A 15,319-nucleotide genomic window follows, 5' to 3' on the forward strand; every position below is an offset into this window, starting at 1 on the left:
ATTCGTGGGTCGAAAAGTAAATGTGTGTTTAACTTTTCAAGAAACTGCCAAACCCTTTACGATGCTATATATTAAGTACGGTTATAAAAGTGATTTAGGTATTTTAGGCTAAAATAAATTATAAATAGGTCATCAGGTCACGCAAACACCACTGGCAGAAAAGTTCTAACCAAGAATGAGCTCTCACATGGGAAGTTACAGATGGCTGTGAGCCTCAAAGGCAAAATGAATGGGGGGGGGGGGTAGCAAAGAGGGTGCCACTGACACTTTTACAAAAAAAGTTTTAAAATCCAAGCAGGGGCGCCTGGGCAGCTCAGTTGGTTAAGCGTCTGACTCTTGATTTCAGCTCGGGTCACGATCTCATGGCTTTGTGGGCTCGAGCCCCGCGTCAGGCTCTCCAGTGACAGCGAGAAGCCTGCTTGGGATTCTCTGTCTCTCCCTCTCTCTCTGCCCCTCCCCTACTTGCACCATCCCTGTCGAAATAAATACACTTAAAAAAAGTTTCAAATCCTAAATCTCAACCAAGGGATTAGCACACTCATCCTGAGCTTATCCTAATACTATGGGGAAAAAGCAAAAGCGAAAGCAGCTGCCTTTACTCGTCCTGCTCTGTCATGAGCACAGAGGAAGAAAAGCCAGGCAGAGGTGTTTCGGGGGTGTTCCACAGCCAGGCGGGTCCCCCGTGGCGCAGGAGAAGCAAGAGCACAGACAACATCTTACAGAGACCCTGGAGGCCACAGGAGAGCAAAGAGCAGAGTACAAGGTCGGGACTGAGCAGGAAAGACCTTACGCCGTGAGTTCCCGTTAAAAGCGGTAGAAACAAGCAGGCTGGGATTCCGAAAACCATGTCGGCTCAATGTAAGGGAAGAGAAATAATGGAAACTTAACAATCCTAAAGGACATTATTGTAAGTTTTCAAAGGGTTGTCTATAATATTAACTAATTTAATTTAGGGCGAAAAAAGGTCCATGAGAGGAAAGGGCCTTTCTTAATAATTATTTAGGAAAAGGGAGTCCATGAGATACAACAGTTTTAAATCACTGAGGGACACTGAGGGCAAGCATTTCTGGAAGGTGTAAGAAGGCTAGTACGAAAGGGTTAAGTTATTAGAGCAGATGAATGATAAAGTTAAGCAAACCTAAGTGCTGAACTCAACAGATACATTTCTGAACATCGCGGGTGATCAGATCTTTTTCAACCACGTATTCAGATAACGCCCCAACTCCCATGAAATTGAAATCCTCGCTGGGGAAAACATAAGCAAATACCAGCTTGGGGGCCTGGGGGGTCAGACGGTGAGGCTCAGATCACGATCTCACGGCTCCTGAGACCGAGCCCCGAGGGGGCGCTGTGCTGCCAGCTCAGAGCCCGCGTGGGATTCGCTCTCCCTCTCAATATAAACAAACAAATAAACACTTAAAAAAAGGCAACGACAGCACCTACGACAGAAGTAAAACACTTGCACGACAGAAACCAGGCCTCGGGATGTGAGCCAGCCGCAGTGAGCGACGCTGATCTGGGTAGCGTGCCGTGCGCCCAGGGCGTGGACCCTAAGGACCCCCTCACGGGACGAGACACTGCGTGCTGGCGGTGTTCGCTAGACTCGGGTGTAGACACGTCCAGGCACCGGGCCTCCAGCCGCACGGGCGGGACTGAGAAAGTGACACGCGCGCCGTCTCGCAGGCAGCAAAGCCGGGGTCCCCTCCCCTCCCGCGCAGCTGGCGCCCGCGATCCCTCCTCCTTCGGAGGCGAAGCCCCACGCACCCGCCGCCTAAGACTTCTGTCCTCTCGCGCGCGGGCTCCCGCCGCTCCAATGAGATGCTATGACGTCACCAGGGACCTCCACGTGTCCAGACCCCAAGGGTCACACGCGACCCCCGGGAGCAGGCGTGCGTGACGTCAGCCTGCTGCTCGGTGCGCACCGTGAACGCCCGCACCCCGGCCGCACGCCCACGCGGACGCCGCTCCGCTACCCCCTGTGCCACCCGTGTGAACGTCCTGTCGCCGGGCTGCTCTGCGCGTCCCCTTCTCTACTCGAGCCACGCTGGCGCCCTCGGCCACCCCCTCCCGCCCCACACCGTCACACCCCGTCCCCGGGCCGGCGGGTCCCACTCACTCGTGTTAACGCCCGGCCACCTCCTCACCTGCCCCGTCCAGAACCCTCTCAGCTCTCTCAAGCGGCACGCCAACCCTGGGCACCTGATGACCTCCCCCCCCCCCCCCCGACTTCCTGCACACACACCACTACCCCGCCCCCCACCCCCGCCCCATGTATGGCAACCCACCCTCCCAGGGTCAGACAGACCCCCCGGGCCAGCGTTTCCCCTCCTGTTCTACACCACGCATCCGGGGCAGCCAGCTCTACCTTCCAGAGGCGTCTAGAACTGCACCGACCACCCCAGGCGCCGCTCCCCGCCCCCCTCATCGCTGTCCTGCTCCAAACCCTCCTCCTCTCTTGCAGGATCACTGCGCCAACCTCCTCACCATCCCCCTTGGCAATGAAAAATCATTCTTCTAAAGTGCTGCTGAATAAACTTACTTTGCATTTCTACCCTTAGGTCTGCACTAGTAAAAGCGGTCGACAGCTTTTTCCGTTTTGTATCATGCTGGAACTTTTGTGTCAGGAATAAACTTTCCTCCTCGAACGAGTTCCTACCATGGCGCTTGAAATGCATACCTTGTATCATGTAGGAGTTTTCTTCTCTTTAATGTTTGGTGGAACTATCCAGTAAAACTTTCGGACATCAGGCCATTTTAGGTGGTTTTTACTAACTTTCCAGATTTTTCATCAGCTAATAGTATATTTAGGTTCCTAAACGCTTCTTCACTTTTGATGACTTAACAATTTCCTCAAATTGACCATGACATCCAAATTTTCCAATGTATGCGTATGTAGTATTCGCTCTTAAATTATGAATGGTCTCCTTGTTTATAGTTATACTCCCTTTCTGATTCCTGAATTAAGGATTATATTTCTTGAATACATAGCCAAATATTGTCTATTTTACTGATTAAGAAAATATGTTTTGCATTATTAATCACATCTATATTTTAAATCAAGGACCAATGATTTCTTCTCTTATTAATTTTCCCCTCTTCTGCTTTTTAGAAGTTTATTTTTGGTGTTCTAATAAATGAACATAGGAATACAAATTTTCATCCTATTTTGGCTGCATCCCTTAAATTTGGTTGACTTTATCCCCAGTTTACATTTGAGGCTTTGAAATATTATTTTTTTAAAAGACCACCCAGATAAACAGTGGCCAAAGTAGCGAATTCAAACCTAAGTGCCATTTACATTTACACTAGCATTTACACTAGGATCAGACAAGCTCTTTTCAACGTATCACAACAAAAGGCACAGAGACGCAGTTCACACGAAAAGAAAACCAGCTATTTAACTATGGAAAGATGCTTATTTGCTCTAAGTAAAAATATTAAAACAATGTCACTGCCATTTATGCCATTTATATAACTGTTAATTTGGCTAAAATGAAAGCACAAACTGGAAAAGTTGATAAATGTCTATTAAGTGAGTATTAAATGCCATAAAATATGTCCATTAACCTATTAACCTCAGATCCTGGCATTTTTCCTTCGGAAGTATTTCATAAGAATAAAATTTCCAGGGCGTCTGGGTGGCTCAGTCAGTTAAGCATCCAACTTCAGCTCAGGTCAGGATCTCACAGTTCCTGAGTTCGAGTCCCCCATCAGGCTCAAGCCCTGCCTCGAGTAACCTCAAGCCCCGCTTTGGGCTCCACACTTTCTTTCCCTCTCTCTCTCTCTCTCTCTCTCTCTCTCTTCCCCTCGTGGGACTCTCTCTCTCCCTCTCTCTCACATGTGCTCTCTCTCTCTCAAAAATGAATAAGTAAATAAAACTGCCATACACATAAAGATAGTAAGTCTATGAAAAATTAGAAACAATCTAAAGATCCAACGATCCAACTGTGAGAAAGTAAATACCGCAGAGAAATTCAAGGGGATCGTTTCAGTCACTAAATAAAATATGAGACTGCATAACATAAGGACCTACTTACAGCATAATGCAAACTAAAAACACCAAAAATCACAAGCCCTGTTAACTACTACTGCATAAATATGTGCACGTGAAGCAAAGACCAGAAGGAAATCTTCGTTAACAGCCATCGCTGACGGCATTAAGGTGATCTTAATTTTATTTCAGAGGCGTAGTTCTGGTTTTTTCAAAAAATGCAAGTATGAGTGATTTTCAGTAGACTGAAGCAGCACTGGGTAAGGTGGATGGATGGGCACAGGATCCAAAGCACAGCTGTTAGAAGAGCCTTTGCAAAGAAAGTTAGTGCATGATACTCGACCTCAAACGCAGAAATAAGAGACGCTGTGACACACAAACTAGCAAACAAAAGAGGCTTATATCAAATAGCCTGAGTCTTAAATATAGAGTCAGCTATAATTTGAGAATGATGGAGACGAGGTTAGCGTTCACGATTCAGAGGGGAGGAAAAATCCTGAACACCTGCCACACAAAAGAAGTCTCCTCAAGCTTACCAAAGGAAGGCAAAGAGCACCCGCACTTAGCAAAAGCAGCTCATACTTAATGGAAACAAATGACACAGCCAAGAGGAAGTGGAGACATTCACAGCCGTGTATCTCCAGTGCTTTTCCCAACACCGCTGCAATGTGCCCTCAGAAAATTCCACTCACAGGAAAATTCCACACCTATATCATAATGATCTGGTCAGTCCTTTAACCATTTCACAAGGCTCACATGCTTTTAATTTCCAGGGCATTCATTCATGTCACACGGTGTTAATGGCACGCTCGCCCTGAAACGGATTCGGACAATAACTCTGGAAATCCCGAATTCTCACTCAGTGACTGGTTAGTCAAGGAGCACAGGTATGAGGACATCAAGTCGGCTGCTGGTCAAGCTTTACTTCCGGTCACACGATGTAGGCGGTTATCCGAATCTTCTTCACGCTTACTTTTTGAGAGAAGATGCGTCTCAATCATCCGTCCTGGATTTTATGCAGCATCTCAAGAGAGGTCGATTAAGGAAATACGACCCTCCAACCCCTCAGGGTCCAACACTCTTGATGCAAAATGTCGAGCAAAAACAATTTTAAGTTGTAAAGAAGGAAGCACACAGATAGTACAAATGAAAACAAAAGAACCGAACAGCAGGGAGAAAACTCCTTGTGTGAAATTACCAACACATGCCTCAAGACAAATGCTCAATTTTATATAAACTCTTTGCCTTCCGCGAGAAACTGAGCACTGTTCTTACAACTGAGTTAGGAGTGAACGCATTCAGAAGTAAAATAATCTGTCTTGAGTTACCCAACTTCCTGTTAGGCTGGGTGAGGTCCCCACACCGCTGTTAGCATCTGTCAGTATTCAGACGTACCTCTTTACCACCTCGACTTTTGACTATTACAAAGCAGTAGGACTTCAATCCAATAAAACTAGATTCTATAAAGAGAAGGTTGAAATAAATCTCTGGCAGTGAAATGAACAAACAGAAAAACAAAACCAAACCAAAGCAAGGGGTGGAGAAGAGAGAGGGAAGGAGGGAGGGAGGGAGGGAGAGGGAGAGAGAAGTTTGCAAATGTTTGCAGGCTACTGTTTTCTAGAGATTCCATCACATCTTAGAAAGCTCGGACCCACCATCACCCGGATGCCGGTCCTACTGCACACAGCTACCGACCCGACCCACCTCCCCTCCTCCCTCCCTGCTGAGCCCTGAAACTCACTGTCGGTCATCAGCAAACCCTTTCTCTTCTTAAACTCCTCTGAGAGGAAAAACCGTTTACCTTTTTGCCCGGACTGGAAACCTTTCCTCCCCTCCTGATCATACCGCTTCCTAGACTGAAGCGGATTATCACACGATGCAAAATTAAGCTGCAGAACGTATGGTTGTGGGTATGAGGCACGTCACACAGAAATTCTTAATAAATACAGTAATAGATATTTTACAAACACGAGCAAGAGACGGACTATCCCAGGAAAAGCGACGAGTCACAAGTTGCGATTCCATTACAATCTCTCCCCTCTCACTTGGTCAAGAACTAAAGATAAAAACAGAGAAACGGGGCAACTGCCACCGTTGGTGGCCACGTGCCACCAACTTCAAGGTGACATTAAACTAGTGACACCAAACTGAAAACAGGCACCAAGGGCTGACTCAAAATTGCCCGTCCCGAGAACAGCACCGTTGCACGAAGTCAGCAGCAAATGCTCTGGGGAAACTGATGACCCAGGATGCCAACTGCTGTGAGCTCCCCCTGCTTACGCCGCAGGGCCCCGTGTTTAGAAATACACTGAGCGGAAATCCAAGGGAACCAGGATTCACTAACGGAATTGAGCGTTCCTTCAGTTTCACAAAATCACTCAACAGGCCGGATGTAGCCGTACTGTTTCCCAGGCCAGGTCAAAACGACAACATCGCAAAGAAATCTTGCTTCCAGTACAAGCGCTTTGTTTCCCTTAAGCTACAGACAAGTGACAGATAAGCTTCTCCTGTGGGGGTGTCCACAACTCTGTTCGATCACTGTTCCCCTGGGTCACCCCCTACTGAACTGGTGTCGCTGAACGTCACTCGCTGGGATTCCATCACAGTATCCGATAGGAGAACTCGGACAACACTCACACTTACGGTACGCAGAGACGAGGAACTTCTACCTCTGAACACCAAACCTAACATCATTCGAGGATAAACAAACATAAAGAATAGAAGCCGACAATGTAGCCTCTTAACATAAATAACATTATCAGAGAGGAAGGAGAACCACCAAAAATACGCAAGGTGTCGGTCGGTATTACAGGAGGACGCCCAGGACAAAGCTGATTTTGGGTGTCGTGGGAGGGAGAATCGGGGCAAGATGAAGTTTGGGAAAGCAGCTGCTTTCAAAAAATTAACGAGTTAGTAAGAATTTATCGATGATGGCAAAAGGCACACTGAAATGAAGAGAAAGAACCAAAATACAGAAGGAACCTTAATTAAAAAGAGCCACTGTACGTTTAAGAAGAATAGCACCAGTACAGAATTATGCTGCCAAAGTCCATGTCAATGATGCAGAGAGAAAATCTGAGTGGTTCTTCTAGGATACATTAGGAGAACGGGAGAAGAGAAAGACCGGGTATCTGGTGATCTGGAAGAGAACAAAATAAAGAGGACAGCCCCAATGGGCCAAGAAAGACACACACAAAATACACTGAACGAAACCAGGACTTGTAAAATGGATTCAGAAAGCTCATCGCCTGCCAGGCTCAATTAACAAAAGCTAAAACATTTACATACAACCTGGGACAAGTAATGAATTCTAACAGCAAATGACAATCTGCTAAATATTCAGAAAAGAAAACAGCAACATTTACAAGGGGGAAAAAAAAATGAAGGCGTAACAGAACATATCTACAGCATTTTGAGAGACAGAGATGATATCCAAGAATTCTAGACCCAGCTAGAATCTGGTTATGTCCTAGCAACTGTGCATCCAAATACACTTCTTATCCTGGCATTTTTCTCTCCCTTTCCTGGTCATGAATGTTTTGACTTCTAAGCTGGAACCACGTCAACATAGCACCAACAGTAATAACACCAGAAAAGATTGATTGTGCTGATTAGATGCAAACGAGTGACAGATGTGGCTGACAGCACATCCCTCCAGATGTTGGCCTGCTCAGCCTCTGTGACCTGGGCTTTCCTGCACTTGGCCCCAGCCTCCTCCTCCTGATGGCCTCCCTGCCCTGCACGCTGCAGGCAGCCTCCTGTCTCAGGCCTCTGCACCTGCTGGGCCACTGCCTGGAAGGCTCTACCTGCCCCCCACCCGCACCCCCCAGCCCCCAGCAAGGTTCACGGCCTCATGTCTCTTCTGTCCGTCCTCGGTCACCGCCCTCGTGAGCCACACCTGGCTGCACGTGCCCGCATGCAGCCCGACACCTCGTACCCTGGTTCTGTCTCTACCGCATCCATTACCATGGGACCCAGTGCACGTGTTCGGCACTTGTGTTTACCGACTCCTCCCCACACTGATGGAAACACTGCGATGGGAGAAGTTCCGCCTAGTTTCCTCCTTGATGGGCCCAGAGGAATGGGGATCAGTCTCTATGTGGTGAGCGAGCGACGGTGTGTGACCAGAAGAGTACAGCCGACTGCTCAGGATTATGCTGACTTTAGCAAAGGCGTCTGACACAGCATCTCCCATCCTTCTTATGGGTGGAATCTCCACGTGTGGCACTGCCCCCTTTACTTAATAAACTGAAAAGGGGGCGTAGGAAAACACCTTGGAAAAATGACTCAAATTTGTAGCTTCAAAACAGAGAAATAGAGAATGTTAGGTAGCAGAGGTAAGACTTTCCTCAAAATGCTGGGATGGTTCAAAACCAGATAAAATGCAGCTTAAATAAATGTACAGCCTTAGAGTTAAGTTTATTTATTTTTAATCCGTGACAAAGAACTTTTCTTTTTTTTTCTTTTTTAAATTTTCTTTAGCGTTTATTTATTTTTGAGAGCAAGAGCGTGAGTAGGGGAGGAGCAGAGAGAGAAAGGGAGGGAAACACAATCCGAAGCAGGCTCCAGGCTCCGAGCTGTCGGCACAGAGCCCGACGCGGGGCTCGAACCCACAGACCGCGAGATCATGACCTGAGCCAAAGTCGGACACTCAACCGACTGAGCCCCCCAGGCGCCCCGTGACAAAGAAGTTTTCTTGGTTCTCTTTACTTTACTGACTTTTCCTTCTTAATCTGCTTTGCAAACCTTTCCATGTCTTCTCCACGAAACAACTGGAGTGTCCAGAGTTTAGTGCTCAGACCCTTTTTCTCCAAAGACAAACTGCCTCAGTGATGTCGTTTTGTCCCCTGGCACTGTCCATAAGACACCGTCCCCCAGGAACCTCTATGTCTCTAGCCATGACCTTTCCTCCTGGCTCAACAGAAGCAGCTTCTTTCTAACCATCTCTGTGATGTCTGTCTGAGAGGTCCAGTCTCACCAGCCTCACTCCCCGACACTCGTCCTGCTGTCCCCACCCCCCCCCCCGAGTTACTTGTAAAGAAAAACTTCTTTCTAGCAGGTGCTGACACCAAATGAGCCAGGAGTCGTTCCTGAGCCCTGTCTTCTTACCACAGATAGGCCGTGAGCAAAGTCTGTGAGCTCTTGCTTCCTAGTACGCCTGACGAATGCTCACACCCCACGGTTAAAGCCCACACGCCAGCCATCACCACCCCCTGCCTGCACCCCCTAAACTACTGTCAGGCCCTCTGTGCCCATGCTCTCCCCACTGTGTATACTCTCAGCCCAGCAGCTACGGGACTCGCCTAATGTTTAAGTTAGACTGTGAATCACAGACACCTGGGTGGCTCAGTCGGTTAGGCACCCAACTTTGGCTCAGGTCATGATCTTGTGGACTGCAGTTCGAGCCCCTTGTAGGGCTCTGTGATGACAGCTCAGAGCCTGGAGCCTGCTTTGGATTCTGCGTCTGTCTCTCTGCCCCTCTCCTACTCGTGTGCGCACGCTCTCTCTCTCTCTCAAAAATAAATAAAAATTAACAAATTTGTTTTTCAAGTTAGACTGTGACCCAGTGGTTTCCAATCGTTCTCAGAATTCCACCCACAGCCTGTGCAGTGAGTTCCCAGGCCTGAACCCCCCTTCTACTCCAGCCCCAGCCCTCGCTGCCCTTCTGCCCTTCGTCTCCTCTTTCTGGATGGTTTTCTTATTCCCTCCGGTCTCTGCTCAAGTGTCAACTTCTCAAATAAACTCCCCCGACTACTCTCTGTCTACAAGTTTCTTTACAAAGGGAATTCTCCCTTAAAACCGTATTACAGATGCACTGTTTCCAAGGAGTTACCTGTCCCACCTCACGGTCTCGGCGTCCTGCCACAATGGGTCTGTAACGTCAAGTCACAGCTGCCGCCTTCTAAAAACCTACTGATAATGTACCCTTTGTCTAGAGAGCGTTGGCCAGACGCTAAGGAAGCATTTTGAGAAACTGTTTTAAAAGTAAGTATGTTTCACCAGAAAAGAGAGGACACAATCCCTCTACTCAAAGATGCTTTGCCCAGAAAGAGGCGCACTGAGGATACCATGACACGGTCATTATCTGAATCCGAGATGTCTTGCAGCGATATTTTGTGTAACTAAAATACACAGAAACGTATTCAGTTTAAAAAAAAAAAAAAAAAGGCCACTCTTGGCCTATACAACTGTTCTACCCAAATATAACCTAGTTTATATTTAAAGGAGTGGGATGCGATCGCCAAATCGGTTATAGCACCGCGGTAGGAAATCTCTGTATCTGGGGACACTGGAGGCAAAGGAAGAGGGTTCTGGAGAACAAGGGAACAGAGTTAACATCCTGACTAAGCCGAGGTCAGAAATACAATTCTAACTGTTGTCAGCACAATAGAATGTCAGGAAAACACCCAGATCGGCTACAACAACCCTATTCCTTTCCCCACCTCCCTCAAAACAACACTGAAATCTAAAATTTCTTCAGAATTGTAAACGCTAAACTGAAGGTAGGCATTCCTTATAGTTTAAGTCAAAAACCAAAAAGGACGACGGGTGAGCCAACTGGAGCTTCCTTCCCGACTGCCCTGATTCACTCACAAAGTGCACAGAGCTGCTTCAGACATGTGACAAGACAGTGGCACCCCGGCAGCTTATGACCCGGCCCGCGCTCGCTTCTCAGCCGCCCTCTTTGCCCTCAAGCATCACGTTTTAGCCTTTGCCGCTCCTCCCGGGGGATACAGAAGCTCCAGGCTGACCCTTCCGGCCCCTGCTACACCTTGGAGCACCCAGACTGGGGAACTTCCCACTTGCGAGCTCTGGTAACCGTGGCGGTCTCCGGTCCAACCCCATAGAGGTTGCTGTGGACGGAGGGGATGGTGCCCAGCCTGCAGGGATGGCCTGGTCATTTTTGAGCTTCCTTTCTTCAGATTTTCAAAAGTAAAGGAAGATACCTGTGCAGGTGAGCCTACGAAGAGCACTTCAGCTTGTGTTTTATAAGAGCGATGTCTCACCTAAAGTCGCGTCCAACGCAATTCAAACTGAGTATTTCCACTACTGAATCCACGTTTAAGATCTTTATGGATACAGTATAATTAAAATGTGTTTCTACATAATTCGTTATGACTCTGCAGTCCAAGCACAGCATGGTCAGGGCTTTCGGTACTCGTGCCCCATCAACTCTTAAGTTTGCTAGGTCTCTTAAAGCTCCCCCTAAGTCATTTCTCTTGGACGTGAAAACGGCGCATTTAATGTTTCCTAAAAGTACAGAGGAAGGTCACGTCTTGAACACACAAGTGGTCACCTCCTGTTGTCGCAGAGAGAAGGTGCATGAACTCAAAGGCAGGGGATGGGCAGGTAACAGGCACCTTGCGGGGGAGTGTGGGTAGGGGACCTCCGCGCCTGGGCTGGGAAAACGCCGTGCCGGTCGGCGTCGGCTTCTCTTACGGTTTCTCAAGAGAAGCCAGAAATCCAGTCTTTCCACGCAGTCTCTCGGTGCCTCATGCTGGCAACGCATTCAGAAAACCCCATGAGCATGTGCAGGCCAGACGAGACGCAGCTGTTGGCCGTGCATGGTTTGGGGCCTCCAGTTTCCAACCGCTCATGAGCCATGCTCCGGAGAGGACAGGCAGTGCTCGTCGTTCTGTTTCTAGTGCTTGAACATGTGAGAGCACTGCGGACACGTACATCCGAGAGTATTCATTTCCCACACGGTGGGAGCAGGAATCGTATTCGCGTTACTTACCCTGCTGACTTCCTTAGGAGCCGATTCATCTGGGGGAAAAGGAAGGGAAAACACAATTAGAGACTCTGAGTAGCTTCTGAAATGCAGACTATGTCATTCACGCTCAATAAACTAGAAGGCCGTCTGGCTATGCTTCCTATTACAAAATCTAAGAATTTGGCCTCAACCGTCCGTCAAGTAAAGGTTACACATGATAGAGGTACGTGCAAAGCTGGAGGGAAAACGAAATACCACGGGTCATTTTCGAGACTGCCTTGTTAGAGGCTCTGAAACCGCAGTGTCTGCAAACAACCTTCTAGATGCCACAACCGCACGGACATCGCCAAGTGACCCTTAACGTCTGTGCTGCCGGGTTAATTACAGCATTCCTTCCCTGCTGGAAGAAGACGCGTCCCCGCACAGCACCCTGGTCGAGGCTCGCAGACCCCGGTCCACGATGCCGCTCTGTACCGTGGGTCCCGGGGGCGCTGGGGGCCTGCCTGGGCCAGCCTGTCGGCAGTGTTACCGCAAAGCGAGACTGGTGGATGGGTGGCGCCTGGTCTAGGTGAGACGCTCGGAAGGGCTCTCCCTGGGGGGGGGCTGGCCACGTGACCCGAACATGCCTACGTGGCCAACAGGGTACAAGGAGCAAAGTGGCCAAGACGCTGCTTGAGGTCACTGGTTCCGACCCACGGCACACGCATGTGGCCCTCGCAGAGAGGGACTGGACTGGAGCCCTCCCTGGGAGGCCACCCGGAATTCAGTGCTACTGCCGACTCGTGTCCTCACCAACCGGATCGTGTCTAAGTAGCAACATTGGCGCACACCGAACACGCCCCAGAGCTCGTGTGCTCTGTTACTCGAAAGCACCGCCGGACTTATCCCGACGCTGGCAAAACCACGCCCCCCGAGTTCAAACGGGGTTTGCGCTTCCTCTTTCGACATCCTTACGAAGTAAACAGCTGAGTCCTGTCGTTTGCTTTTTCCTCATCTTTCTCCAATTCGCTGCTTATTTCCACAGATACCAAGTCCGGTGCCAAACTGCACGGCAACCGGCAGCCTCCAGACTGGCCCCTGAATCCGGGATCTGCCCTGGCGACCGTACTCCACACGCACGCACACGCACGCGCACGCACAGAAACGCACACACGCATGCGTACAGCCACGCACGCGCAAGCAGGTGCGCACCCGCGGAGGCGCACAGGAACTCACCCACGCACGCGTACAGCCACGTGCATGCAGGCACACCCACGCGCACCCGGGCACACGCGCACCCACGTCCGTCCTGTCCCTCAGATGCTTCAGAACGGAAAGGCAATCAGATTTCAAAGCTGGCTGCATAACGACTTCACCTGGGGCCGTTCGGAAATGACCAAGTGTGGCCCCCTGGGGAGCAGATGGGCAACACGCAGCCCTCAGTTTTGCAAGTATTCCATTAATACGCACTTGTTGACGACGTATGCCTTCTAACTGTTCCCTAGCGATTTGAGTACTGCATCTGATTGCCCCGAGAAGATCCCTAAGCAGGTTACAGGAAAAAACCTTACGTTGCCCTCCACGCGGAAATGCCATCACAGCAGTGGTCAACCTACTCTTCGACTCCCAACCCCTGACCTCTCCTGAAGCCCCCGGGAGACGAGAGGGACCGTTCGGTTTGATCATTACCGCCAATTTCTTAACGGATTCGAAAGGGACGAAGCCTTCTACGTTTTTAATTTTTATCTAAGACGTTCAGTAAGTGTGGGCAAACGTCCCAATGGATTAGGAAGCACAGAATGAAAAGCAGCCATTGTACAAACAGGTTTCCTCTCCGGACCGAATGGCCTTCCCGACTGTGGCACGTGGATCCTTCCCCCTCTCCAGTCATCACGAAGATCTGAAGGCTGGTTCAGATGTTCCCTTTGGTTTCTCCTTTAGTTGTACTTGGCACTTCTCAAACTTGAGCGTGCGTAAGACGCTCCACCAGGATGTATTTATAAAAACCGACTAGTGTTTGCTTTAGGGGCAATATAAAGTATTTGAAAGAAAAAATTTTACCCACAGCTGATTTCTAGGTTCCCACCATACGCACGGATTCACAAATGTACCCCTATCTCTCCCTCCGACTCAGGAGTCAAGTTTTGTTAAATGGATGTCATATCTATTATACTTGGGGAACGTGGTATTTTAGCCGAAGAAATTAATGGGCACGGTGAAATCTGCTGGAAGAAGGAAGCTGCTTCCTCTTTCCTAAATGCGGAATATTCACGTAGCTGAACTCTCTTGCCCCAAGAAAATGCACGCACGTGGAAGAGAGCTCTTAGAATGTCTCCCCTGTGGAAGAGTGGTGCCTCAAGGACAGAGACCAGGGGCTTGGGGCATGGACCACCGTTGGAAGCCCACACCCGCAGTCACCTGGGACACTGCTTCGGGCAAGCTGGCCGACTCCTTTGGCCACCTTACAAGTCTGAACTGAAAGAACATCCTGCCGACATAATTCGCTTCCGAAAAACAGCTTTCCCCACAAAGACGTTTTCAAAGGAACAGAGCAGAGAAGCACCCCATCCTCCTCATGCAAAACATCTCACGATCGCAGGGGAAGAGCCCAGGGCTCAGACTGTCTCCTGAGAGCCCACGACTGCCATGTCTCGGTGCCCTTCCAACACGCACTGAGGACTGAACTGTCGCCACCACGGAGCACAGAGTTCAGCAGGAAAGCTTGTTTTAAAACGAAAGGTGTTGGGGATCATGGAAAAGTAAGGAACTGCCATGGATGCAACATTCTGAATAATTCACGAGCATCGAATTAGTAACAAGAACGTTCACAAGAGCAGATATGGATTTTTACGCAGCTGTAGGGGTTCGATTCACATTTGTTTATTCAACAGATATGTACCACGGAATCGTTATATGGCGGGCATGATCCCTGTTCTCAAGGCGCTCACACTCTGGCAGGATAAATAAACAAGAAAACAAAACCTAATTTGAGAGTGGGATTGTTTATAACTGTTTAAAGAGACACTTGTTTTTTAACAACCGGAGAAAAAAAAGAAAGTCTCTTCAATCTCAACATTATTTTAGTAACTTTTCAATGTCTTAGGAAGAACAGCTCATGGAATAAAAAACCAAATTTCATTTCTATAAATAAATGTTCCCTTTGCTTTCTCCTTTAGTTTTGCTTGGTGCTTCTCAAACTTGAGCGTGCATAAGACGCTCCACCAGGATGTATTTATAAAAACCAACTAGTTTTTTGCTTTAGGGACAATTTGAAGTATTTGATTCATGGGGATTACCTTCACGGGAAGTAGTTAACTTTGACTATTTTATAAAATCTTTAAAACTCTGCATCCATTCATACTTTCATTTTTGTGATCACTTTTGCTATTTCCTTGACATGAAGCGGGATTTCAGGAATGGACACACACATAATTAGAACGTAAAGGAACTTCTATGTGACGGCTGATTTAAGTTCTGTGGCTGCTTATCATGTCCTTCTTTACTCTGTGGTTAGCCTGTGGCTTTATTACTCTATGTCCAGAGAAGGTATTTTAAACAATTCCTACTTTTTAAATTGATCGATCATTTCCTTGAGTATAACATACACTTTTACTAAATCTTCCTTGGGTAAGTTC

At 48.3% G+C, this 15,319-nt stretch overlaps 1 protein-coding gene across 8 annotated transcripts in view; it reads right to left on the minus strand.

Moving 5' to 3' along the window:
• Window positions 1-15,319, minus strand: part of PDE10A (phosphodiesterase 10A) — a 613,983-nt gene that overhangs the window by 109,209 nt on the left and 489,455 nt on the right. For all 8 annotated transcript variants that reach the window (XM_058735867.1, XM_058735864.1, XM_058735861.1 and 5 more), the window contains one exon: window positions 11,730-11,758. In XM_058735867.1, coding sequence (XP_058591850.1) covers window positions 11,730-11,758 — 29 coding nt within the window. The remainder of the gene's footprint in view (window positions 1-11,729; window positions 11,759-15,319) is intronic.

Source organism: Neofelis nebulosa, chromosome 6 (genome assembly GCF_028018385.1).
Source record: "Neofelis nebulosa isolate mNeoNeb1 chromosome 6, mNeoNeb1.pri, whole genome shotgun sequence".
Classification (NCBI taxonomy): domain Eukaryota; kingdom Metazoa; phylum Chordata; class Mammalia; order Carnivora; family Felidae; genus Neofelis; species Neofelis nebulosa.